The sequence below is a fragment of the Myotis myotis genome, unplaced genomic scaffold, assembly GCF_014108235.1.
Source record: "Myotis myotis isolate mMyoMyo1 unplaced genomic scaffold, mMyoMyo1.p scaffold_m19_p_11, whole genome shotgun sequence".
Classification (NCBI taxonomy): domain Eukaryota; kingdom Metazoa; phylum Chordata; class Mammalia; order Chiroptera; family Vespertilionidae; genus Myotis; species Myotis myotis.
The window spans coordinates 39709865-39737187 of NW_023416315.1; the positions used below are offsets into that span (position 1 = coordinate 39709865).

General features: G+C 41.8%; 2 protein-coding genes across 3 annotated transcripts in view; one reads left to right on the forward strand and one right to left on the reverse strand.

The window, feature by feature from the left end:
* The window catches only part of CDK14 (cyclin dependent kinase 14), a 531041-nt gene that overhangs the window by 147734 nt on the left and 355984 nt on the right, over positions 1 to 27323 (reverse strand). The window lies entirely within an intron of this gene.
* LOC118666525 (saccharopine dehydrogenase-like oxidoreductase) lies at positions 2 to 26998 on the forward strand. Its single transcript, XM_036328967.1, has 5 exons — positions 2 to 103; positions 3564 to 3709; positions 6035 to 6099; positions 8290 to 8424; positions 25506 to 26998. The coding sequence occupies exons 1-5, from the start codon at positions 2 to 4 to the stop codon at positions 26465 to 26467; spliced, it is 1410 nt and encodes a 469-aa protein (XP_036184860.1). The 3' UTR covers positions 26468 to 26998.

Here is a 27323-nt window from a genome sequence, read left to right on the forward strand (position 1 = left end):
TATGGCTGCTATTCAGGTCCTCACAACGTCGGGTGCTCCTGTCAGCCACCAGCGCAACGAGCTGGAGTCGAGCAGTTCACTACAGGTTCATCATCAGGTCACAGTGAGTTTGGTGTAACTTTCAATTGCTGTTATTCTTGATTTTAAATGCTAAACTGGGGCTCATTTAGCTTCATCAGCACCAGTTTAGATTATTCTGAGCTATCTGGTTAACTTCACATTATATTTTAATGCATTTCTGAATCAATGGCATATTTGGCCAATTATTTTCCATAACTAGAAATTATTACAGTCCTGCACTGTGGGTTATATATGAGTCAGCTAAGAGACTAATGCAAAAGCAAATGTATACATATATCTTCCTTACTCCTTAACCAATTTTTGTTTTGTTTTGTTTTTTCAAAACACTTATATATATGGACTGAATGTTTGGGTCTCTCCCTTCCCAAAACTCATTATGTTAAGACCCTAAACCCCAATGTGATGGTATTTGGAGATGGGGTCTTAGGAAATAGTTAGAATTAAATTAAGTCAGGAGGGTGGGTCCTTATGATGGGATTAACATCTTTATGTAAAAAGGAGACCTGGGATCTCTCTGAGCACACTCTCCAGGGAAAGTCATGTGAAGACATGGCCAGGAAAAGAGCCCTCACTAAAACATTGACCATGCGGACCCTGGACCTCCAGCCTCCAGAATCGTGGGAAATAAGTGTGTGTTATTAAAGCCCCTCAGTCTATGATATTCCGTTATAGCAGCCGGTACCGATGGAGACACTGTGTGCTGTCATCTCCACTGCTAAACAGGAAAGGGCAGGGTTGGTGGGCGGAGAGATCTGGGGTCGGCAGGAGTGTCCAGAGGAAGAGAGAGTGAGAGCCTGCCCTGGAGGAGCTCCAGGTGGGAAACACAGACACTCTAACTTATCCTGTGTCACGACAGTTTGGACAAGGAGGTCTAGAATGTTCAGAGGGGCTGGGACAAGGGGCTTCAGTATGTATGAATATGAAATGTGATATAATGAATTACAAGCCCTAAGTGGGGATCTCTGAGTTATACAGAGATATACAAATGATGTCTGAAACGGGCTGAGTGACTTGCAAGGTTCACACAGCTAATGGTGACTGGCAGGGGGAGGGGAGAAAGGATGGTCTCTGGACTCCAAAGAACTAATGGATTCCCATTAGAATATACCATAAAAACCACTGAAACACACATGTTGACCTTTGGCCATGAATTTTATCTCAGGTGAAGGACAAAATGAAGATAATCAGACAAATTAGGGGTAGGGCCAACAATGGGTATCTCTTCCTACTCTCCATCATACTTCTATAAGACCATCCTGTTTTGTTATTCCTTGAGAAGTAGCTTTCACTCTGTATTATTAACATATCACAAAACATTGCCTGGATGGTTTTCAGTAAAGGATAAAGTTTCCTAAAAGTTAGGAATCTAAACAATGTGGCCTTCTTACACAGTTGAAGCTGTCGCAGCTGCTCTTTCTCTGATCTCTTAAGAAGGCAACATCTTGTCATCCCCTCTCCGTTGCCCCCATTCCTCTACTGACCAGTCAGTCACAGAAGGCAAGGACAGCCTTACAAGACTGCCTGGCAACAGACAGGAGCAAAGGGCCATTCCAACCAAGGTGCAAAATCTTCTAATGATCACATTCACTAAAGAGGCAGGTAACTCAGTCCTTTCAAAGAGCTCACTGAGTTTTTAAATATTAAGCCACTGCTGTCTTATGGGTTTCTTATAATTAAAATAAGCTCCTACTACAACAAGTTGAGGAATGGAGATTAGGGCGGGTAGGCATTTTTGAAAAATACAAAATTAGGACTTTGGCCAATGGCATTGCTGCCTAAGAGTACTGGGAACTCATATTTTTAGTAGATGTGAAATTAAATTCACAAAAGGAGGAAAACACTCATTGCCACTCTTATTTTCTTTATGTTGCATTAGAGACACTGCACAGGCAGTTGGCTCAGAGTCAATGTGCAAGATTGTCCTCCGTAGATGCATTTACAGACTAGTCTGTCATTTACAAATAGAGCCACTTGTGTCTGTCTTTCTTTCTCCTACCAGCCCTGTCAGCAGCTTCCATATGATTAAGTCATGCACAGTCCTTTCAAGTACCGGACTTGAGCCAACAACAATCACCACAATTTTCAGCACTTTCTCTGTCCATGTACTATGCTTGCATGCATGCAATTTATTCATACGTAAGTCATAAAATTACGGTCCTCTATTAAATTATTCACTGGGTAAGCCTTAAACTGCCACCTACAGGAACTGACGAGCGTGGTTCCCCCAAGATGTACTTTTCTATCTTTGGACAGTGCCTGCTAGAAACCCATCTCTTCCTATTAGGCTATTCTGTTATTAACTTCAGAACTGAGAGATCCGAACCAAGTGGCAGGTACAACTATAGTACAGAACAAAGCAACTGGGTTTCGTTACGGTGTGTTCATAATATAAAGCAGAATTGGATTCTCTCAGTAGTATGTGCTACGAAAAGTTCTGTTACTCGATTAGAAACAAACATTGTGAAAATGCACACCCTCCCACCCCGACCAAGAAAACCTCACTCATTTTAGATGACGCCAGTGATGATGCAGGTGAGCAAAGAAAACACCTCAAGACACATCCTCAGTTCTTAAGTTCCTTTAAAATTATTCGCCATCAGGTGCGTTTCAGGCCAGGCTGGACTGGAGTGAGCGGAGGGCAGAAAACTCTTGGTTGGTTGGGTACAAGAAATGTTCAAGGTTGTAGACTTCAGAGGGGCGTGTGTACAAGCCAAGAGCATTAAGTACTCCAGGGTTTCTACTAAACTAGGAGGAGGTGTGTGGAGAGTGAGGGCTGAGAGAAAGGAGGGTCTCGGCCACACTCTCAAGTGCTCCCTTGTGTAGGGCACGTTGATACACCATCTCATTTAATCCTCACAACAATGCCTCTGGTGGGTCCTGTCCCTCCATGGTACAGGTGAGGAAACTGAGGCTTAGAGGTGTAAGGGACCTGACAAAGGCCTCACCAAGCGGGAAGAAGCAGGATATCAAAGAAGTGACTGGCTCCAACGTCCACGCTCCTTTTTACACACTACACTGTTTCTAGGTTCTAGGCTCAGTTGGTATCCTTCCCTCTGGGATGAAACTGTCCACCCCACCCAGTCACTTTTCCAGCTGGGAAGCCACCTGTGCTTCAGTTTGCCCTTTGGCAAAATGGGGATAATAAAGAACAGTACCTGCCACATTAGGCTCTTGATAAGATTAAATAAGGTGATACATGTAAATACTTAGAAAACCATATGACACACAGTAGCACTCAGTGAAAGTCAGCTGCCATCACTATCATCATCACCATCATCATAATTCCCATTTTTTTAAAAAGTTTTTAATCCTCACCCGAGGATATGTTTTCTTTCTTTCTTTCTTTCTTTTTTTTTTTTTTCCAAAATTGATTTTAGAGAGGGTGGAAGGGAGAGAGGAAGAGTGAGAGAGAGAAACATAGATCGGTTGCCGAGAGTAAGAGTTATCAGTTTGAAACATCTTCCCTGGGTTATAAAATGCAGGTACCCTTGAAGATAACATGTATATTTAGCTGGACTGTGGAAGTCAACTTTGTGGGCAGATCACCACCACCACTACGACGACCAACAAAAATCAAACTTAAATTTCATGTTACTAAAACACAGAAAACAGATTTACGAAGTAGCAGGTACAGTAATGCACTTCTTATGAAAATGAGCCTTAATAAGAACATCGGATTCCACTGTGTGAGAGGGTGGTGCTGTGAAGTAAAGGACACAACCTCCTGAGGCACATGGTGTCCTCAATAGGACAAGGAAATCAATAAAAACCACAGCTCACAGACTCCCAACAAAAACCCAGCTGTTAGTACTTTTGCAGGACTCTGTTGTTTCCTTAGGTGAAAAATGTCTCCATTGAGGGCTTAAAAGATTGATGCCCCAAAGAGTTTTTCCTTACTGCCACATGGAATCAGTCTTAAGAGATCATGGTGCGAGGCTCAGAGGCCAAGGGGATAAGTTAAGAGAATGCAGCTCCTCACTGTGGAGGAAGTAATTCTTTTCTGAGAGACTATATATCAGTCCAGAAAGAACCGACAAACTTTTTCTAAAAATACAATGGAAAGAACCTAAAAGAGATTCATTCCAGTCATTTATTTTCATCTTGAACATAAATGGGGAAAAAATTGCTAATAAAAATCTAATACTGCCTGGCCGGAGTAGCTCAGTTGGTTGGGTACCGTCCATGTACTGAAAGGTTGCCGGTTCAATTCCTGTTCTGGACATATACCTGGGTTGTGAGTTTGATCCCTGGTTGGGGCACACACGGGAAGGAACCGATTGATGTTTCTCTCTCACAATGATGTTTCTCTCTCTCTCTTTCTCTCTCTAAGCATGTCCTTGGGTAAGGATTAAAAAAAAGGAATTAAAAGCATATGTAGTACAACTGCCTAGATGTCTTATAACAACTAGATGCCCATATCTGCATTTATATAAATGTCAGAGCAGTGTCCAAACATAATGGTAACATGTTTGCCTCTGGAGGGAGAAACCTGGAAGCTGGGGTATTGGGGTAAGAGATATATTTTTACTCGTTACCATGTTGTACAGCTTGAATTTTGTAAAATCATGCATGTTTTTAATTATCTCTTTAAAACTCATGATAACTATGTAAATAAATATATAAAAGATTTTGGGACATTTGGCAAGATCTATAGACATTTTGTGGTTGTCATGACAGAGGAGGGAGGGATTGCCACTGGCATTTAGTGGGCAGAGATCACGTTTGCTGCTAAGCATCCTACAAGCACAGGACACCCCCCTAGAAATCCAGCTCAGAAGGTCAGTAGTGCGGCTGCTCTGAATCATGGCCTTTCCACAGAGAACATAAACACACAGAGAATGGATTATACAAACAACCACTGAAGCTGCCTTTTGGCTCCTCTATGCTCCAGACAGAGTATATCATCCAGAGACAGGGAATGGAGAGACTGAGCTACCCTCCCCTTCTCCCCCGAGCCGTTTCCTGTCTGGTTGGGGAGAAACAGTTTTCATCAGTGGCTCTTAGCAGGGGAAGCAGTAATAGCAAGATCTGTTGCCTCAGGCAGAGGTGACCATAGGCCCTCTCTTCATGGGCCTATGTGGGTGGGAGGGGACACTTAGGGGCTGTACTGCTTCAGTTATTCATGTTTAAACAAGTTTGGTTAGAAGACATTCATACTTTTACCTCTCAAGCATAGCCCTGCACCTATATGCAAACTGTTACATTACAGAATTCAGTGGCATCATCCAATGATCTGTTTGAGATTCTTAGGCTTCGATTAATTTAGGGACAGTATGGTAAACAAAGAAAGAAACCTTATAAAGCACCGTTTGCTTAGAGAGCCTCTGGTCCCCCAAAAGATCCTTTGACAAGACAGCCCACAAAACCTCACATCAGGAAGTACATACGGAGGTTCCACTGACAGCAACATGAAGGAGGAATGATCTTGCCTCCTTGAAATCTAGTCTATTTAGGTTAAACTTGTCCCTATAATGTGCTTTCTCTCACTCTTTTTAAATCAGATGTCTTGTCCTTGTTCATTTCTGCATTACATTGTATTGTAACAAAACCATATAATGTTTAAGCTGAAAGGGACCTTTAAGATCATCTAACAAAATCCTCACATTTCACAGATAATAAAATATCTAACACATATAGGAATTTCTCTGTAGCCGGCACTGTTCTGAGGTACTTCAATTAATTCCTTTAATCCACAAAACCACCTGATGAGGCAGATATAATTATTATCACCCCCATTTTACTGATGAGGAAAGTGAGACACAGAAAGGTGAAGTACCACGTTTGACAGACAGATTTCTAAGATGACCTTCAGTTAGTCATGCCCTTGAATAAACCCCTCCCACTGCATGCAGGCAGAAGCTGTGACTTGCTTCAAGTCAATAGCAAATGGCCAAAGAGATGGGAGAGTCACTCCCCTGATTGCATGACATTATTTAAGAATCTGTCTTCATAGGTTTAGTAGCCTGGAGAAAGATTCTTCCACTGGCCTTGAAGAAGCAAGCTGCCATGTGGTGAGAGGTATTAAAGGAAGTCACATGACAAGGGACTACTGGGGTCTCTAGGAGCTGAGAGCTAACAGTCAGAAAATGGGGACCTCATTCCTACAGAATTCAATAAGGGACTGAAGTCTGCCAACCACAATATAACATGGAGAGACGATCCCAAGTTCCAGAAAGGAATGCAGTCTAGACAGCACCTAGACTGCAGCCTTGTGAGACCCTGATCAGAGGACCCAGCTATGCTGTTGCCTGGACTCCTGACCCACACAAACTATAAGGTCATAAATGTACGTTTCTCTAAGGCATTAAGTTTGTGGGAATTTGTTATGCAGCAATCCTATATAATAAAAGGCTAATATGCAAATTGTTCCCTTGCCCGGGAGTTCAACTGGGAGTTTGACCAGGGGGCGGGGCCAGCCAGCCAACCACCCAAGGCCCATCCCCCTGTCCGGCCCCGCCCCTGATCACCCCCTCAACCCAATCGAGGGCAGGGCCAACTTGCCAACCACCCATGGCTCCTTCCCCAGGCCAGGCAGACCCAGACCCCACCTGTGCATGAATTCATGCACCAGGCCTCTAGAGGAAATATAATAGACATGTCCAAGATCACAAAGCAAATAAAAGGAAGAGCAGGATTCAAACCCCCATGGTCAGACTCTACTATCCATCCCCTTAACCACAAACATCAAGCTGTTAATAATGGCAATCTATGGGGCATGGAGAGGTGGATTATTTTACTTAGCCTACTGAATTTTTCTTCATTGCACTTCTTTTTAAAAAAATAATTTTATTGATTTTAGAGAAGAAGGGAGAGGGAGAGAGAAATAGAAACATCAATGATGAGACAGAATCATTGATAGGCTGCCTCCTTCATGCCACCCCACATTGGGGATTAAGCCCACAACCCGGGCATGTGCCCTGACTGGGAATGGAACTGTGACCTCCTGGTTCATAGGTCAATGCTCAACCCCTGAGCAACACCCGCTGGGCCATTGCACTTCTTTACTCTTTGACACGTTATACACTCATGAATGCATGTACACACATACATATTATTTTTTTTCTGTATCGCTGACTAGAATATGGAATCTATGTGGGCAAGGATTTCTCACTATTTTGTTCACTGTTGTATTCCCATCACCTAGAACCATGCCTGACACCACATAGATGGTGAAATTATTCATTGAATGGCATGAATGAATGCAATCATTGAGAAGCTGAGGCTTGGAGACCTGCTCGAACTGAGTGGTTGGATAAGTAGTGGCAAAGGCGGATGTGATTGGCTATATTACTGATCTTGACTCCTCACCCCTTCCTGTAACTGCACCCTCTGCCATCTGGCTGTGCAGCTCCTCCTGGCAGTGCGACTAGCTTGGCCAATGGCATGCGGCTGGATGTGAAAGGGACAGTTACAAACTTAGGATTTAGGAGGTAACACCTGTTTCCATTCACCTGTCTTGCCCTTCTGCTACTGCCAGAGGAAAGCATGCTCCAATCAGCCCACTGGTCTGAGGAAGAAGAAAATGTGTGGAGCAAACCTGGACTTAACCTGCAGTGGATGAGCTGAGCTTGGATCAGCCAACCCCAACTAACCCACAAGCACCTGAACAAGAATGAGTCAGTTTTTAAGCCACTGAATTTTGAAGTGGTTTGTTATGCAGTATTATCAAGGATGGGAAAGAGCTCCTTGTACTTCTAGTCCACCTGCAGTCTTGTTAATCTGAAATTTCACACATTGGCATGATGGGGAAGAAAGCACTAAGCACTAAAGGAAGATATAATTAATGCTTTGATAATCCTTATGTTGGCTATAGGATGCTTTGTAACCATTACACTAGAAGCAGCTTTCAGGATAGAATAAATCAAAGATCATAATTCTGTTAAAATAACAAAACAAATACATAATTGCCCTCCTGAAAGTAAGGCACTACAAAAAAAGTTATTAAAGAGATTAAATTATTAAAGGATTAAAGAGAGAACGGAGGTGTGAATTGGAGCCAGGAGTTCAACAGCTGAGAAAGGTTGAGTCAATGGAGAGCTGACAATGGTTAATCACCCACTTTCAAGATCTGAAAAGATGAAAAGGGTGAAATTCTGTAGTCTGGAGTCTCTGGTTATACTTTAAAATACAGTGAAATTGTCCATAATTCTGTCAAAATTGAAAATAGATCAAAGCTAGGTCTATTTGGTGTAATTTTCCCTGAATAAGGTGTAGAAGGAGCATCAAAGCTTAATACCACAGATATGAAAGAGGAAATGCACGAAGCTGGTAGCTGGATGGAGCTGTCCATTCAGAGTGGAGCCAACCTGCGGAGCCAGCCCAAGGCCGATGCAGACAGTACAAGTAGAGACGAGCTTAGCACAGAAGCTGCCACATCACTGCCAATAAGAGCAGCAAAGTTATTCTCACTTACTGGGGATACTATATGTCAGACTATCTCTGCTATAATCACTCTCTCTCTCTCTCTCTCTCTCTCTCTCTCTCTCTCTCTCTCTCTCCCTCCCTCCCTTCCTCCCTCCCTCCCTCCCTCCAATCATCACAATAATCTTGCCAGGCAGGTACTCTTGTGCTCATGACACAGAGACCAGGCTGAGAAAGTGTGTGGTATGAAGACAAAGAGCTAGTACGTGAAGAATGACGGAAGAGACTAGAGAGCTCTAACCCCAAGCCCAGATACTTCCGGCACCATCACAATGCTCCTGAGGATTCTGAACAAGGATGGCTTCCTTTCCTTGCTTTGCCTTCTTGCTTTCCCCGTACTGAGGATTTTGAGTTTCTCCAGTGTGAACCTACTCATCATTAATGTCACAGATTGTATCACAAGTTCACTCAGATATACCACTGTCCCTCTGTTTAGGAAATCATGCCACAATTATTTGTCTATTGTTTCCCAGTACAACCTCTGACTGCAGTCTACTGTGGTTTCAAGCCCTGAAATTGGATGACACTGGTAAGCAGCACCCTTCTCTAGTTATGGAAATAATCTGGAAGGCTGTCTGGCTTTTGCACCCAGGTGGCCCTGTAATTCAGAACGCTCTGTTATCTCTGTGCACAGATTCCCCTCCTTACAGAACATGAGTAACAATAGAATACAGCAGTGTTGGCTCTTCCTAACGGAGCTCTTTGAATACACAGCCCTTCCAGAAGCTCTGACACTCATCCGTCACAGAGCCCGGCTCACTCGCCCTGATCATGTCAAGCACAAACACCTATTCAGCCAGCTGAAGTAATCAATGAGAGCAACACCGAAACCAAAAGCACAGCATTCCAGGGAGCATCACCAAGCATCCAGCCTACTGCTGAGCTGAATTTATATGAAAGCTGACCAAATGTCTTGTTTTAAAAGGGCTCTCTGCCTGACCGGTGTGGCTCAGTGGTTGACCATTGACCTATGAACCAGAAGATCACGGTTTGATTCCCAGTCAGGGCACATGCCTGGGTTTCGGGCTTGATACCCAGTAGGGGGCGTGTAGGAGGCAGCCTAGCAATGATTCTCTCTCACTCTCCCTTCCTCTCTGAAATCAATAAAAATAAAAAATTATAAATAAAAAAAGAAAAAGAGCTCTCCTTTCTAAAGACTTTGTTTTAACATTCATCTTAATTTTTTTTTCATGAAAATACTATATGCAAACAGAATAAGGGTAATAATTAACAGTATATAAAAGTATTTGATAGAATGCGAGTCTGTTAGCACAGGCCCAGTCTTGATCCCTGTAGGAACCCTCTGTCTGGAAATAACTGTGCACTCCCTGGACATCACATCATATCCACCTGAATGTTCAGCAGAATGTTCAGCAGAACATTCTGTCTTCCTCCCATTAATGGGCACTTAGACATTTTTTATACCTTGCCTTTTTTCTTTTAAATATCTTGAAAATCTTTCCGTATTGGAGAAAACAGTGGGGAACAATCTCTTTTCAAAAGGTCAACCTCTTTTGAAAACTGGAATGTATGTCACTAAAAAATATTAACTTCAGAGAAAATAGACCTGAGTCCTTAAACCATTTTGCTCATTATGAATGGATTCCAGCGGATACAGTGAAGAAAGGGAACATCACTGGGGACCCAGGAACAGACAAGCAAGAGTCCACAGGGATTTGGCCGCCTTCTTCCTTGATATAAGGATTGTATGTCTTATTTCCTTTTCCTGCTTTTCTTCACAGGAACAATAGGCATATTGACAGGCATGGAAGGCTTTAACAAAGGTCCCTTCTAAGTCACTTTCTGTGCCTCTCTAGATACTCAGTCTGTGCATCCAAAGTTACTATAGACAATGCTTTGTTGAGTTTTGTTCAATTGTTTAGCAGATGAATAAAATTCATTCACACATTCACATTCACACATTCACACACACACACACCCTCCTACTGCTGCAGAAACTGGTTTCCAAAAACTTTAAACTTGCCATAAATGATGACTATAAAAGGTATGTAATACTTTTAACAATAAAGATAAAAATAATTTAAAAAATGTAAGAAAGGAATCAGCACATAGTAGCATTAGATTTATCACAGCAAGGCCTGAGATAACACTTAGGCACCCTGCAATTCTGCTTATGATCTGGATTGCAAATCTCTGCGGAAGGATTGCACTACTGGCTAAACAGCTGAAATGGCTGGAGATAGGTTGGGTGGGCTGCGGAGGGGCAGTAACAACGCACAACTCACCTTTCAGCAGAGGCTGCCAGGCCAGGTAGAGCCATGTGGCACACATGACACAATTAGAGAGAGTATAATAATCTCTAAAGAATATTAATTACTAAACATAATCTCCAGTGGATTGTACCACCTCTGACAATGGCCTGATGGATTTTCATCAATCCTTGAGAGCCTGTTTGGAATAGGCTTCCTTAACATTGACGGATACATGAAATTCAGTCCCTGAGGCCTAAAGAGCTGCCTGAAATCATGGTCAAATGAGAGGCATGAGTAAAGGGTGACTGGGAGAAACATGTTCGAGTGTTATGGTTTTGTTAGCAGAGAAAACATGTCAGATTTCAAATATTCCCAAATCAAAATTTACAAGGACAGAAGCTCTAACCTGCAGGTATATAGTTCGCAGGTGGGACTGCCTAGAGGGCTGCTGGTCCCACAGGCAGCTCCCTGTCGCCCACAGCATCCTCCAGTGTGATATGTAGGGACCTATTTATGTAGTGATCGTTAGCATAGGCATTGTTCCCTGTAGGTCAGTAATCCATATCTGCAAAGCCAAAGTTCTGCATTAAATGCTAATTGGGAGCCTATTTCCATTACTTTAAGTGGCAGAAATTTTGACATGCTATGTGCCAACCCCTAACCCCACCCCCTCTGCCCCATGATGAAGTTCTCAAAATGTAATTATAACATAGTAACCTATTAATATATGTCACCAACTATCATTTTTACAACAATTCCTGTAAAAGCAAACAAATGTTTTGTGGTATGTTCATGTAAATATTTTTGCATATAAACACAGAACTGAGTCTTACCTATATTCTATGATGCAAGGTATGAAAAATAAAGACATGTTTGGCTGGAAAAAAAACCACTGTCTATTGGGAAGAGAAATGCTGCTGGATATTATGGAGAGTGATGCTGGGTGCAGATGGCACACAGGAAGAGTACAACCGGAGTGATTGGAATGGTGATTAAAGAGTAATCAGCAAAGGAAGGGTTCCTGAGGCTGCAGACACATAGCAGCAGAAACGGATGGGATGTGGGTAAGGGAGTGCGATCAGGGGGTGCTTTGCAGGAGGACCAATAGCCTGAGAAAAGAAAGAGGAAAAGGAATGAACTTGGTAAATAAGAGGGTTCAGTAAATAGACTGACCAGATTTGATTAGAAGGAACAATAGGCATGTGAATTTGAGTCGGATAAGAAGAGATTAAGGTTCTGGACCTTACCTAATGCAGAAAGACAGCAAGCAACCACACAGAAGACTAAGGCAAAGTCAAATGACACAGTACACAGAACGTTCTCTGTTACAGGAAGACAGCATGCTAGAAGGGAAATATACTAAGTATATTAATAAATATTAGTGACAGTGGACATAACTTTCAAAACCTAGTTTCAAGGGTTATGTTTTTTAATATGAATAAAAATAAATCAAAGCCCTGACTGGGTAGCTAAGTTGGTTAGAGCATTGTCCTAATACACCAAGGTTGCAGGTTTGATCTCGTCAGGGTACATACAAGAAGCAACTAATGAATGCATAAGTAAGTGGAACAATAAATTGATCTCTCTCTCTCTCTCTAAAAATCAATCAATAAAAATAAAATCAAAGACTTTGAGAGCTGAAGGGGGCTTTCACAGTTGTCCCATTCAATAGTGAAATTTGATAAATGGTTGGTCCATACAGCTGGGCAAGTGGGACTAAGGCACTTCAACCCTAGACAGGCTATCCCCTCACACATTCTGGGCACACGCCATAGTGAAGTTTCATACTTATATTTCAATTAAGCAAGACTCTATTAATAACAACAATGACAACTAAGCTTTACTGGCAGCTAACTTGGTTTAAGGACAATAACCTATGGTAAGTTGGTTTAAAATAGTAGTTTGTTTAATGCACACAAATTCCCTATGCTTGCTTAGTACTATTGCCACCTCTACATCACATTTAGCCTGGTGACAACATATGGTCTTCTAATAAATATCTGGGAAACAATAATCATTGTATGTAAGGCCATATTTAATGTTGTAGAGTTGGTGGTAACATTTATAACAAATCTTGGCAAAAAGAACATGGGCTGGATCATCATTCTAAACGTGATCTCACGTCTCAACTCCAAGAAAAGAATGAGAAGTTCACAAAGTAATCTCTATTTCTGTTCTGGATTGCCTTTGTGTTTTAGTTTTCCCATGTCTGTAATAAAGTATTGAGCTACAAAATAAAATAATCCTTGAAATAGAAACTAATTTGAGGAAGCAAGAGGAGACAAATAGTAGACAGTTGAATGTAAGCAAAAGGAAGTTTTGCAATTAAATTATATTCCCTTCTTCCCTGACCCCTAACTTCTCTCATATGAGGATTAGAAGTATTAAAACTTGGTTTACCTAATGTGACTCCCAATATCAGCACTGGATTATAATAAATTGAAGGCAAAGTTTGGTGATGGAACCAGCAGGAAGATATGTCTATTTGCGTGATGTCTTAAGGTTTTACTATCATGACAACTAACAAAGATGTCATCGGCTTAAACACTAGAAGAGTTTATGTGAGACTGTCTCAGCACATCTGTAACTATACAAGAAAAGAAAATTAGGTCACCTACTTTCCAGTCCAATTTTCCAAATGTGAGTAGCTATTTCACTAGGCTGATGTGGGGCTGGGAACACTCTCGGGCATTCTCTCCTGTGCAGAGCTGACCCTCTTTAGATTGAGTCTTAATTACATGCTACCACAAATGAATCCTGTTACATAACCTGTGTGATTCTGACAGACACGAAGATTCTCCTAACTCAGAACTGCCTTTCCTTACCTCAAGGTACATCAAGGAGAAGCAGCAGGAATAAAAAACCACAAGGATAATGAGACTGTGTAGTCCATAGAAAGATCTTTCTTTAAAAACATTGGTGAATGAACAGGATAGGAACCTAGGTTTTAACTGGGCTGGAGTTACTTGTGAAGAACAGAAACTCAAATATTCTCAATGCTGGAGTGACATTTAAAAAAGAAAAGAAAAAAAACAGACCCTATGTGGAACATAACCTGGCAGCTTGCTTTGATGATTTCTGGAATGTCTTTCTTTAAATCTTGACTCTGTTCCTGGGCTCATACACGTTGAGAAGCATGGGAAATAAAATACAACACAAAGTTCTAATCATTGGTAGAAGCAAGTGGACATAAGCAAAGGACAATCTCCTGCCTGAAAGCAGGACTCCAAGTAGGAAGATAGTGAAAAATAGATTCGCTCAACAGAAGCTGACAGGGAGGCATCTGTCTCTTACTGAAGAACAAACTAGAATCCCTGGCAAGACTTCCCTGAGGGAGGCACTGGGCAGGAGCCTGGAGAGAGGAAAGGAAGGGAGCAAAGGACAGGGGAATTGGGTTTTGTTTACTATGTAAATCTGAGCCCGTGTTGGGGTTGTGATAACTTGATGCCTCTCCTGCTTGCTGGCTTAAATCAATCAGGGTAGGTAATGAATTACATAGTTTCATTGCCATGTTAATTTGACTATTGGGCAGGACTGGAAGAAGGTAGAATTCAGATGCACTGGTGCCCTGAAACTGGCCAGGCCATGGAGGAATCCAGGAAAGCCCTGCTCAGAAAGGCTCTGGTGTCTGACATTTATTTACTGTCACATCCTCTCAGTAAGTTACACATTGTTCTTTCACGTACACACCACCCAGTTATTTGTATGTGGGTCCAGGCACGGGACTCTTTATAGTCACTCTTTGAGGAACATTCACTATATACATAGCAGCATGCTAAACGCTAGGGGGTATGAGGAAACAATCCCAACTTGCAGCCAAGATAAAATAATCGAGACTGAATGTACCCTCCTGTCTGAAACAACTAAAACACCAGCGAAAATAAATGAAGAAAAATGGCTCTCAAGTATATAAATGTCAGGCAATAAAGGACAGTGATTCCTGAGAGACAGAAACCAAACAACATGAACTCTACACTTTACTATCTGAAAAAAAATTTCTAGGTCACAATGCAGAGAGGGGGAAACAAAGAGAGCTTATTAACCTCTCTCAGTTGAAAATATGCAGCTGAAAATCCAGGGAAGCAAAGCCGGCTAGAATTTTGAGAGCGGACTATCAGGGAGGAGAAATCAGTATAATGATAAAACTCTGGTGATTCTAACTCATGATTCAGTTAAGTACTGACTAATGTGCAAAGTTAAAGAAACTCCCCAATGGTAAGGAAAGAACCACCCGAAAGGTTAAACCAGCCGTGGGCAAACTATGGCCCGCGGGCCTGATCCGGCCCGTTTGGAATGAATAAAACTAAAAAAAAAAAGACCGTACCCTTTTATGTAATGATGTTTACTTTGAATTTATATTAGTTCACACAAACACTCCATCCATGCTTTTGTTCCAGCCCTCCGGTCCAGTTTAAGAACCCATTGTGGCCCTCGAGTCAAAAAGTTTGCCCACCCCTGGGTTAAACCATGCCCAGAGCTCACATAGGGCTGAGAACAGCGGTTCCATCTCCCAAGTGTCAGAATGGAACACTACTGAATTCACAAAGCATTGTTTAGAGCAGTGGTCGCCAACGGATGGTCCACGGGGTCCGAAAGGCTGGTGACCACTGGTTTAGAGTACTAAGAAGGATCTTGCTTCAGTAGTAGAGAAAAATCCATCACAGACTAAACACCATAGCTTGGGTCCTGACGATCAAAGCCTAAAGGCAAGACCTGAATGGGTAAAACTGTTTCAAGTAACTTGACCATGTCACAGAACAAGCAGAAGAACTTTTTTTTGTGTGAAATACATAAATACGTAGAAAAAAGCCACACTATATGGCAATGAATTAAAAAAATATATATATTACCAGGTATACAAAGAAGGAGGAAAATACAACTTATAATGAGAAGAAAAACCAATCAAAAAAGCAAACTGATCCAATGAAGATGGAAGAATTGGTAAAAAAAAAACAAAACAACAACACAAAAACAAACAAACAAACAAAAACTATGAAAGAGCAAACTCCTACAGATAAATCCTACAATGTGTGAATGTGTGAGATGAAAAAATGCACTGGATGAGATTAATGACTACGTAGGCAGAGAAGAAGTAAAGATGAATAAACTTGAAGACAAGGCAACAGAAATGCTCCAAACTGAAACATTAGGAAAAAAGAAAAAAGTCAACAGAATATCAGTGATAATCAGTGAATCAAGTGGCCAAATGGACATGCACTGGTAATTCCTGAAGAAGAGTGACAGGGAGAGGTTGAATAAAATGTTTAAAAAAGAATAACCAGAAAAGTTCTTAATTTGTTGAAAATTTAAACTGATTTACAAGTTTAATGAACCCTAAGCACAAAACTAAACAAAATACCACTTCATAATCAAATTATTTAAAACTAGTGATGAAGAGGGTATTTGAAAAACACAATCAGAGACAAAAGATACAATACAGGCAGAGGAACACAGATAAGAAAAACATATTTTTTGTCTAAGATGATGCAAGATAATATGATCATCTCAATAGATGAGAGAAAAACAAATATTTGACAAGACCAACATACATGCTTAATAAACACTTGCAACAAAGTAGGAATAGAAAGAAACCTCTTCAATCTGATAAAGGACATCTGCAAAAAACCTAAAGCTAGCATCATCCTTATTTGTCAAACACTGAATGCTTTCCCCTAAGATTAAGACCAAGACAAAGATGTCCACTCTCACCACTTCTATTCAATATTATGCTGGAAGCCCAGCCAGCATGGCTCAGTGGTTGAGTGTCGACCTATGAACCAGGAGGTCACAGTTCAATACCCGGTCAGGGCATATGCCCAGGTTGTGAGCTTGATCCCCAGTGGAGGGCGTGCAAGAGGCAACTGATCAATGGTTCTCTCTCAATGATGTTTCCATCTCTCCCTTCCTCTCTGAAATCAATAAAAAAATATTGTATTGGATATTCTAGCCAGTGCAACAGAGCGATAAAAATAAATTAAAAGACTACATGATGGAAGGAAGAAGAAAAACTATTCAGAGATGACATAACCATTTAAATAGGAGTCTACAAAAAAGCTACTGGAACAAGTTGATTTTAACAAGTTTGTAAGATATAAGATCAACATACAAAAGATCAATTGTATTCTGTATACTAGTAATGAATAACTAGAATTTTAAATTAAAATATCATTTACAATAGCATAAAAGTATTAAATAGTTATAAATCTGCCAAAAGATATGCAAGACCTGTACATTTCCAATTATGAAACATTGGTTAGAGAAATTAAAGACTATTAAATCAAGGTAGAATGCACCGTGTTTACAGATTGGAAGACTCAAGATTACAAAAAATGCCAATTTCTCCAAACTGATTTGTAAATTCAACATAATCCCATTCAAATACTCAGTAAGCATTCAGTGTATACTAAAAGGCAGATTCTAAAACTCATATGGGAATGCAAAGACTCTAGATAGACTAGCTAGCTAACTGTGAAAGAAAAAGTTGAAAGAGTTATCAAATCTGACTTCAAGTCTTATTATGAAATTACAGTAATCAAGACAGTGTATTAATGGCATCAAGAAGGAACACTCTAGTAATACGCATACATGGTCAACTGATTGTCAACAAAGTTGCAAAGACAATTCTTTTCCACAATGGTGCTGAAACAATTGGATAGGTATATAAGAAACATTTATCTATCCCTAGAACCACATACAAAAATTAACTAAAAATTGATCAAAGGCATAAAATTATAAAACTTCAAGAAGAAAACACAGAAAAAAATCTTTGTGACCAGGGGATAGACCCAAGATTTCTTTGGACTTCATCAAAATTATGTACTTCTGCTCTTCAAAAGAAACTATTCAGAGAATGAAAAGACAAGCCAAAGAATGAGATAAAATATTTGAAAATCACATATCTGATAAAGTTCTCTATCCAGAATATATTTTTAAACACTCTCAAAACTCAACTGTCATAAAAAAAATAAAAAGTGAACAAAATGTTTGAACAGATACTTCACCAAATAAGACATATGGATGGCAAATAAGTACATGAAAAGATGCTCAATATTATTAGTTATTAGAGAAATGCAATTAAAGCCACTATAAGATACTAGCACACACCCATTAAAATGCATAAATTTAAAGATGTACAGCTGGAACTCTCATACAGGGCTGTTGGCAATGTAATACAGTACAACTTTGGAAAATAGATTGGCAAGTTTGTTTTTTTAGTTAAACATACACCCAGCATTCGAGCCAGCCTTTCCAATCTCAGTTATTTACCTACCTAAGGCAAAAGGAAACAATGTCCATTTAAGGATTTATTCATAGCAGCTTTATTTGTTGTAATCAGAAACAACAAAATTGGGAACAAACAAAATGTCAACATATGAATGGATCATCAAATTATGGTATATCCATACCCTGGAATACCATTCAGCAATAAAAAGAAACGAACTACTGGCACTAACAACAACATAAAGGAATCTGCATAGTTGTGCTCACTAAAAACCACCACATCCCCCCCTGCCCCCATCAAAACAAAAAAAAGGGGGAAAAAGGAGTACAAACTGTACATTTCCATTTATATGAAATTTAAGAAAATGCAAACTAATCTATGGTGACAGAAATCAGATCAGTGGTTGCCTGGGGATGGAAGGGAGAAAAAGGGAAGGCGGGGGGGGACGTTTACAAGAAGGTATGGAGAAACTTTCAGGGATGCTGGAGATGTTCTCTATCTTTACTACAGTAATGGCTTCTTAAAATTTATCACATGGGATACTTTAAAAACAGTATGTTAATTACACCTCAAAGGCAATTAAAATTTAGCATAAAATGTAACTACAAAGTATAAACTCTTGTTCTAGGGTACTGTTTCTAAAACTTCAATGAAGTCGATGTCCTCTTTTAAACATACAATCCTCATGCCTTCCATAAATGTTGTTTAAAATTTCAGAAGTAACTAAGTATTCTGACAGGAACAAAGCCAACATAACTGAACATGCTTTTTTAAACTGCAAATTCTCCTGCAGTCACTTTGATGGGGTCCAGTCCCTTTGAGAAGATGATTTTAAGTTTTATTTTTAAATACTGCCAATTAGGCATTGGAGGATATAAAGCAAATACTACGAAGAAGGAAGTAAGAAAGGAGCAAAATTAACATCTAACAACATACAAGTAAACTTCAAAGAATAACCTCAAATGTGGTCTGAAGGTTAAGTTTTGGCCTTTGTTCTAAATTTGAATCAAAAGCTGCGGTGCTTGCTTAGACAGTTGTTTGTTCATTTTTCACCTGTCTGTTTTCCTCTCACCCTTGATTACTCTGTTTATCCCTCCAGCCACATTAAACTCACAATTTCAGGCTGCTAGCTGGCCTCACATTGAGTCAGCAGAGCTTTGTGACCTGCCAGACAACCAATTCCTGAGTGGAATTACTGCCAACTACACCACCGCCACCATCCCAGTTTTCTGGCGTTTTCCATCCCCTGGCTCACACTTCCAGACTCTGTAAGGCTCTGGTGTGCCCTGAATGAGCAATTCTAGTCCAATGGTAGGACATTTAAAGTGGCATACATCTTTTCTAGGAGGCCACCACCATCCTTACCTCCATTAACACACAATGACTACAAAGGTTGCAACTATTCCTGAAAATATCTAACCAATTGTCATGTTTAAAGTGAAAAACAATCAGAATGTAAAATGATATTCATAAAAGAATTGGAACCACATAAAAACACTGACAGATGAACAAAAATCAGAAGGACGTGTGTAAAAATGAAAATAGTTAGGTTCCCCCCCCCCACCCCGTTTTCATTATCTTTATTGATGTTATATGGTCTTTATGGGGGGGGGGGGGGGCAGTTTATTGACAGCTGCTAGCTGGAAGGCTTTTTCATTCTCTCCAGCTGAAATGAATCTGAGGCTTCTATTCATCTGGGGACAAAGAAAAAAAATAACAAATATATTTTGCTCCTGTGGTGGGCGTTATAACTGCGGTGGATTTGTTTGACTGCCAATTACTGGTAACAGTTACCTGATTGTTATACATTTTATAAATGTGTCTAGTACTGTTCTGTCTGGAAATGTATATGGTTTAGGGGAAAAAAACTATCATAACTCTACCTCCCTTTCCACAAGATGAGAAACCTGACCCTGGTTTATTTAGTGATATGGCCCACACCATTCTACAAGCACAGGGTATGCTATGACCACTCCCAGGAAGGTCTGGTCAGAATACTGTCTCCAGGGAATAACACTACTGTGGCAAATCATCTAAGAGAGGAAACAAGCTTTTGTTGGGTTTATTCTGAAGGTCAGAGAACAGGCCACCCCAACATATGCTGTATTGTTATATTGATGATCTTGAGCTGCAGATGATTGAAAGACAGCAAATGCAAGGAGAGGCTTTCACTGAAGTCTCCTGATCTGCCTAAAATCGGACTCCCCAAAAGGAGCTCAAATGTTATAGTTCCTCTCCACGGGAGAAGTGTCATCAGCCAGCGAAGACTGACTCCTGCTGACTCCTATCACAGAACAGGAGACTAGAAGTTGACATCACACCCAAACGTTGTTACAAACTATCTCCGCGCCCTCCCACCTCCCTCCTCCCCGAACCCCCGCATTCATCTTTTCTAAAAATCATTTACTCTCCTCTAAGAGGCCTACATCTCCCGTCCCCTTTCCCTAGTAAGAAGATATTTAAGTCTGGATTCTAAGCCACCTTGGGGAATTAATTCATTTTTCCTTGGGATCTCCCACATATACAAGAGATACACATGTTAATGAACTTTTTTCTCTTGGTAATCTGTCTTTCATTACAAGGGCCTCCGCTAAGAACTCAGAAGGGTAGAAGAAAACTATTTTTCCTCCTCCATAATTCTATCTCGGGAAATCAAGTTCTGGGCAGAACAGTGAGGTTGGCTCAAGTGCCAACCAGTCCTGGCTGAGGGGAGGGAAGCTTCTTGGGGGAAATCAATGATATTGGCATCAAAGTAGGACAGAGGGCACATGCATGGTTGCTGGTCACAGTTTAAAGTGGTCCAACATTTTTGGAGGATGATTTGGTAAAATCGATAGAAATGTTCAAGGTACATCCGAGAGCCTTCTTCTAGGAATCACGTCTGCTAAGATAAAGCACGAGCGCATAGCTTGAGCGCACAAGCCCTGGTCAGAACCCAGGATGCTACTGTGGGCTCCCCTTCCACAACAGGAAAACCTGGGCACAACCTGCATTTTTAGGACAAGGCGGTATCCTATCTAATAAAAGACAAAAAGGGTAATTAAGCATACCTCCGCTATGCTTCCCATTGGCTAATCAGCAAGATATGCAAATTAACTGCCAACATAGATGGCGGCTGGCAGCCACCCAGCTGAAGCGAGCAGAAGGTTTGCTTGCTTCAGTGATGGAGGAAGCCAAGGTTCCCCGCCTGCCTCGGCCCGGCTCTAAGTTCCAAAAACAACAGTTCCAAAAGCAACAAAGTTTCAATTATAGAAGCTAAACAAATCCCAGATACCTGCTTTCAGCCAGCCGAGGCCTCAGAGCTGGGAGCACCAGTGAAGGCAACAGAGTTTCAATTATAGAAGGTAACTAAATCCCAGAATAAAAAAAAAGAAAAAGAAGAAAAGGAGAGGCTGGGAGTTTCAGTCACAGGCCAGCCTGAAAACAGCCCTCAGCCCCTCACCCAGACTGGCCAGGCACCTCAGTGGGGACCCCCACCCTGAAGGGGGTGTGGCCAGCCGAAAAACAGCCATCATCCCCTCATCCAGGCTGGCCAGGCACCCCAGTGGGGACCCCCACCCTGAAGGGGGTGTGACCAGCTGCAAACAGCCATCAGCCCCTCACCCAGGCTGGCCAGGCACCCAAGCGGGACCCCCACCCTTATCCGGGACACCCTTCAGGGTAAACCAGCCGGCCCCCACCTGTGCACCAGGCCTCTATCCTATATAGTAAAAGGATAATATGCAAACTGACCCTAACAGCAGAAAGACTGGGAATGACTGGTCACTATGACACACACTGACCACCAGGGGGCAGACGCTCAATGCAGGAGCTGCCCTCTGGTGGTCAGTGCGCCCCCACATGGGGGAGCTCTGCTCAGCCACAAGCCAGGCTGATGGCTGCCAGTATAGCAGTGGTGGTGGGAGCCTCTCCTGCCTCCTCAGCAGCGCTAAGGATGTCTGACTGCAGTTTAGGCCTGCTCCCCCCTGGCAAGTGGACATCCCCCGAGGGCTGCCGGGCTGCCAGAGGGATGTCTGATTGCCAGCTTAGGCCCAATCCCCCCCGGGGAGCAGGCCTAAGCCAGCAGGTGGTCATCCCCTGAGGGATCCCAGACTTCGAGAAGGCACAGGCTGGGCTGAGGGACACCCCCCCCCCCCGAATGCACAAATTTCTGTGCACCGGGCCTCTAGTCTACATAATAAAAGCATAATATGCTAATTAGACCAGACGACCTTCCAGACGAAGCCGGGGCTGCAGGGAAGCCCAGGTCCCAGGTGCCAGAGGGAAGCTGGTGCCGGCAGCCGGGGGAAGGAAAGCCTACTCTTGCATGAATTTCGTGCATCAGGCCTCTAGTAAATATATAACATCAAAGACCGGATTATCATGCAGCGGTTAAAACAAAATACAGCGAGTTGAAAACAATGTTTGTAATTTTTTAAGTGAAATATACATCACTCATGGACACATACTACTTAGACATAGACATAGAAGAAAGTATATGCATAAAATTGTTTTTTAAATATATTTTATTGATTTTTTACAGAGAGGAAGGGAGAGGGATAGAGAGTTAGAAACATCAATGAGAGAGAAACATCGGTCAGCTGCCTCCTGCATACTCCCTATTGGGGATGTGCCTGCAACCAAGGTACATGCCCTTGACCGGAATAGAACCTGGGACCCTTCAGTCCGCAAACTGACGCTTCATCCACTGAGCCAAACCGGCCAGGATTATGCATAAAATTTTTAATCGGAGCTTCCAGGGAGGGATTACTGTGATGCTGAAGAAAATTTTAACTTTAACATTCACATACTTCCATAATATAGTGAAATCCTAACTGAAAAGACAAGATTAAATAAATTTAAAATAAATGGAACAGGTTATTGTTATGGAGAAACAATGGTACAAATAATAGGACATGATCAAATTAAGAAAATGAATTTGGTAGTACAGGTGTTGGTAGTAAGAAATTTCTATCAAGGAGAATGTATAATGTTTTTCTGAAAAAAAAAAAAAGAAAAAAGCACGTTAAATGATTTTCTCTCTCCTTCCCTGCTAACAGTCACAATCCAAGTTTCTGGGTAAATGCAGCCGAGGTAGCAGGCAGAACCGAACATTAAACAACGAACAAAGGGGTCCTATGGGGAAGAGGTGTTTCAATATTAAGTTATGCCTTTAAGACCTAAAGAGAGCTATGGTGAAAAAAATGTTCTAGCTCCTTTTCAGATTAAAATAGGCTATGCTAATTCTGAACAATGCCAGCAGGCTGACTTCCCAGCTGCCCCACAGTCTAGTCTGGGGCGCTACCAGTCTGCAGGGTGCAGCCCGTCCGCCTACAAGGATGGCTGACACCGGCTTGTAGGGGAGTCTTGGGGACCAGCCTGTAGCCATCACCGCCTCCTGGGTGGGACAAGGAGGAGATGTGGTGTCTTTACGAACGGCTTCAGATCTCAAACCACAGCCGCCCACATCACCATCTGTTTCGTGCCATGTGGACCCTAAAAGAAAAATCCGGTTTGGTCCTAAAAATACTATTTTGCCTCACAAGGAACGAGACGTCTCCTTGGGCTCTGACTCCAGGGCCTCTGTTTTACATAACATTAATTAGAGATGCTAATTCTGTGCTGGAACGGTACAGCGGCCACACCCTCGAATATGAAATTGTAAACCTTACAATTCTGCCAAAATGTGTCATTTTATCCAAGCGTAGCAGTTTTAAATTGCTTATGGCCCAAGCCTCCCTGACCAGGAGTTCTAACTTGACTGGAGTCATAAGCTTGGACTGGAGTCAATCTTGCTCTTCCTTTGACTCACAGACCCCTCTTATTTAATAAGAAACCTACCATTTAATAATGAAATGTTCACATTTGACTTTGCAGGAAATAAAAATCCCCAAAATTGTTACTGAGATCTCAGGACAGACCTTTCCTATCAATGCAATGTTACTCAGCCCCAAATGCACCTGCCATCGCCTACCTGTGACACTGGATTATTTCTCCCTTGCCAGCTGGCAAGATTTTAAGTTTAGTCAATAGGTGGTGCTGAAGGGACCTTGGTGGAGGAAGGATCTTAGCTTGATCCAGGGCACTGGATCCTCTCCTGCGCCACCCCCCCCCCCCCCCGCCTCCCCCGCAGTGCACCAGCCATCCCACCCAGGGGGCCTTGCCCTCCAGCTTTCCAGCCCTAGCCCAGAAGCTCCCTGCCTGCCTGCCTGCCAGAAGCAAGAGGGGATTTCCTGCTTGCAGTGCCCTGCCTGCCAGCCTAGGCTCTCTGCTACCCTAGAGGGAGGACCCAACTCCTAGTCTTGATTAGGAGTTCCCTGCCACCAGCCCCTGTTCTGCACTGTGGACCGGCGCTGGCCCAGGACAACCCAAAGAGCTTCCTGGCCAATCACACCTTTCCAAGTGTGTTCCCTTCTTGGGTTCTGTCCCTTCAGCCTTAGGATATACTTTAGAACAGTGGTCGCCAACCTTTCGGACCTCGAGAACCACCAGTGGTCTGTGGACCACCGGTTGGCGACCGCTGATCCAAAGGTTTCCTTAAACTAGCGGTCGCCAACCTTTTGGACCTCATAGACCACCAGTGGTCCGCGGACCACCGGTTGGCAACTGCTGATCCAAAGGTTTCCTTAAACTAGCGGTCGCCAATCTTTTGGAAAACCTCACAGACCACCAGTGGTCTGTGGACCACCGGTTGGCGACCGCTGCTTTAGGATTCTCCTTTATACCTTCTTAGTAGCAAATATCTTGCAAATAGTTAATAACTCTCCCTATTAAATCATCACTGTTTAAATTACAGGGTAGTTTGTAACTCCAGACTGGACCCTGACTGGTAGCCATCCATTGAAGAAGGTAGCAGCTTTAAACCTCATGTTGGCTCTCAATGTAGTTCATTAATTTCATCATTCATTTCCCACAGTCAGTCCAGCACACTGCTAAACAGTTTATTTCAGACTTTCTCTTGTATCTTTTAAGCTTCAATTCAACCAACTTAACAGCAACTAACTACCAGAAGATGACATCAACTAATATTCATTAAGGAAAAGAGCTTCCTTCAAAATCCAAAATTTGCCGAAACCGGTTTGGCTCAGTGGATAGAGCGTCGGCCTGCAGACTGAAGGGTCCCAGGTTCGATTCCGGTCGGGGGCATGTACCTGGGTTGCGGGCATATCCCCAGTAGGAGATGTGCAGGAGGCAGCTGATCGATGTTTCTCTCTCATTGATGTTTCTAACTCTCTCTCTCCCTTCCTCTCTGTAAAAAATAAAATATATTTTAAAAAAAAATCCAAAATTTTAAATTTTTTGATTTACCCTCATGTTGATCTTGCTCACATTCTTTTCAGGTTAAAAGAAAAAGTCAGAATTGCCCATCACTAAAACACCTCCTCCAAACTTAATATATAACACAGGTATTCTTTATTTTAGATTTTATAGGTCAGTAATTTCCTTATCGTTATTGCCTTATCTTTTCTTTCTCTCAACAGACTAAAGCTGGAGATCAATTTGGAGACTTTACAACAATATTGAGTCTACTAGTTGATGAACATGGTATATCTCCCCATTTATGGTTCTCATACTATATGCCTTCTGAGTAAAAGCATGTATTGAAAATGGAACTAGCTGCATTGACATCTCTGGAGAACCTCAGTTTCTTGAACTAATGTATTGGAAGTATCATCAGAAAGCTGCAGAAAAAGGGGTTTATATCATTGGAAGCAGCAGCTTTGACTCCATTCCAGCAGATATGGGAGTAATATATACCAGCAATAAAATTAATGGTACTTTGACTGCGGTGGAAAGTTTCCTGACTATAAATTCAGGACCTGAGGGGTTGTGCATTCATGATGGTACCTGGAAGTCAGCAGTTTATGGTTTTGGAAATCAGAATCAATTGAAAAAACTACGAAATCAGTCAAATCTGAAACCTGTCCCAATTGTTGGTGCAAAATTAAAAAGAAGGTGGCCAGTCTCCTACTGCAGAGAACTCAGCAGTTACTCCATTCCTTTCCTGGGAGCGGATGTGTCTGTTGTGAAGCGAACTCAGCGTTACTTGCATGAAAATTTAGATCAATCACCTGTCCAGTATGCTGCTTACGTCACTGTGGGAGGCATCACCTCTGTTATTAAGCTGATGTTTGCAGGACTTTTCTTTTTATTGTTTGTGAAGTTTGGCATTGGAAGGCAGCTTCTCATAAGATTTCCATGGCTCTTCTCCTTTGGTTATTTTTCAAAACAAGGTCCAACACAAAAACAGATTGATGCTGCCTCATTTACAATGACATTTTTTGGTCAAGGATACAGCCATACCTGTCCTATTGAGAATAACAAGCCCAATATCAGAGTTTGTACTCAGGTGAAAGGACCAGAGGCTGGCTATATAGCTACCCCCATAGCCATGGTCCAGGCAGCCATGACCCTTCTAAATGATGTCTCTAATCTTCCTAGCGTGGGCGGCGTCTTCACACCTGGAGCCGCTTTCGCCAAAACAAAATTGATTGACAGACTCAACAAACGAGGCCTGGAATTTAGTGTCATTAGCAGCTCGGAAGTCTAAACAATTGAAGATTTTTCTGAAGTCATAAAGCGCATGAATTAACAGCTTTTTTATTTGAAATTCTTCTGTGAGCCTGTCTGGCTCTATGTGGAAAAGATTACCAAATCTAAAATATGTACACATTAAAAGCAGGAATTATACTAGCTTGCCCTAAATTTCAAATCTTACCTGATTTTGTGATTTTATTGCTTGTGAGAGAGAACTAATATTTGACTGACTTTTTCATTGAAGAATTCGTGGTCAATTTTTATAAGTGAGCTGGCAGATCAGAGGGTGGGAATGTCTTATCTGTGTTGCTAACAGATCCCTTAAGGAGGCACCCAGGCTGGTCGAGGCCTCACTGCTGATTTCCTTGCCATGACATTGAGTGGATCTTACTTTCTAGTGAGTTTCTCTACCCATGTGTGGCCCTTTGCCAAGTGAAACTGTACTTTGTTACTTTAGCGTAGTTTTCACCCGTCTACACAGATTGATTTTGGACTTACCCAAGTTGCATAATAAAGGATTGTCAATTGAAAAAAAAAAAAAAAACTCCTCTTGGAGGCAGATCAGGGCTATTGTGGGGGGTGGAAAGGGAGGTCAAGCAGGTGAAATTTATGTAAAAAATACATTACTAATATTTTTTTTGAAAACTATGGATACTGTAGCCTCCTTCTATAGGTGAAGAAGTGAATCCTGCTTAAGCATGTCCAATTACAAACAAAGACAAGTCTAGAAGTCAAGTCTTCCAACAAGCAGTCCAGAATGAGCTTTCATTCCAGAATTTATGTAAAAATACCTTTGACATACTTTTTACATTTACTATCTGTCATGACATAAAGTCATAAATTCCATAAATTTATCACAGATGGTTATA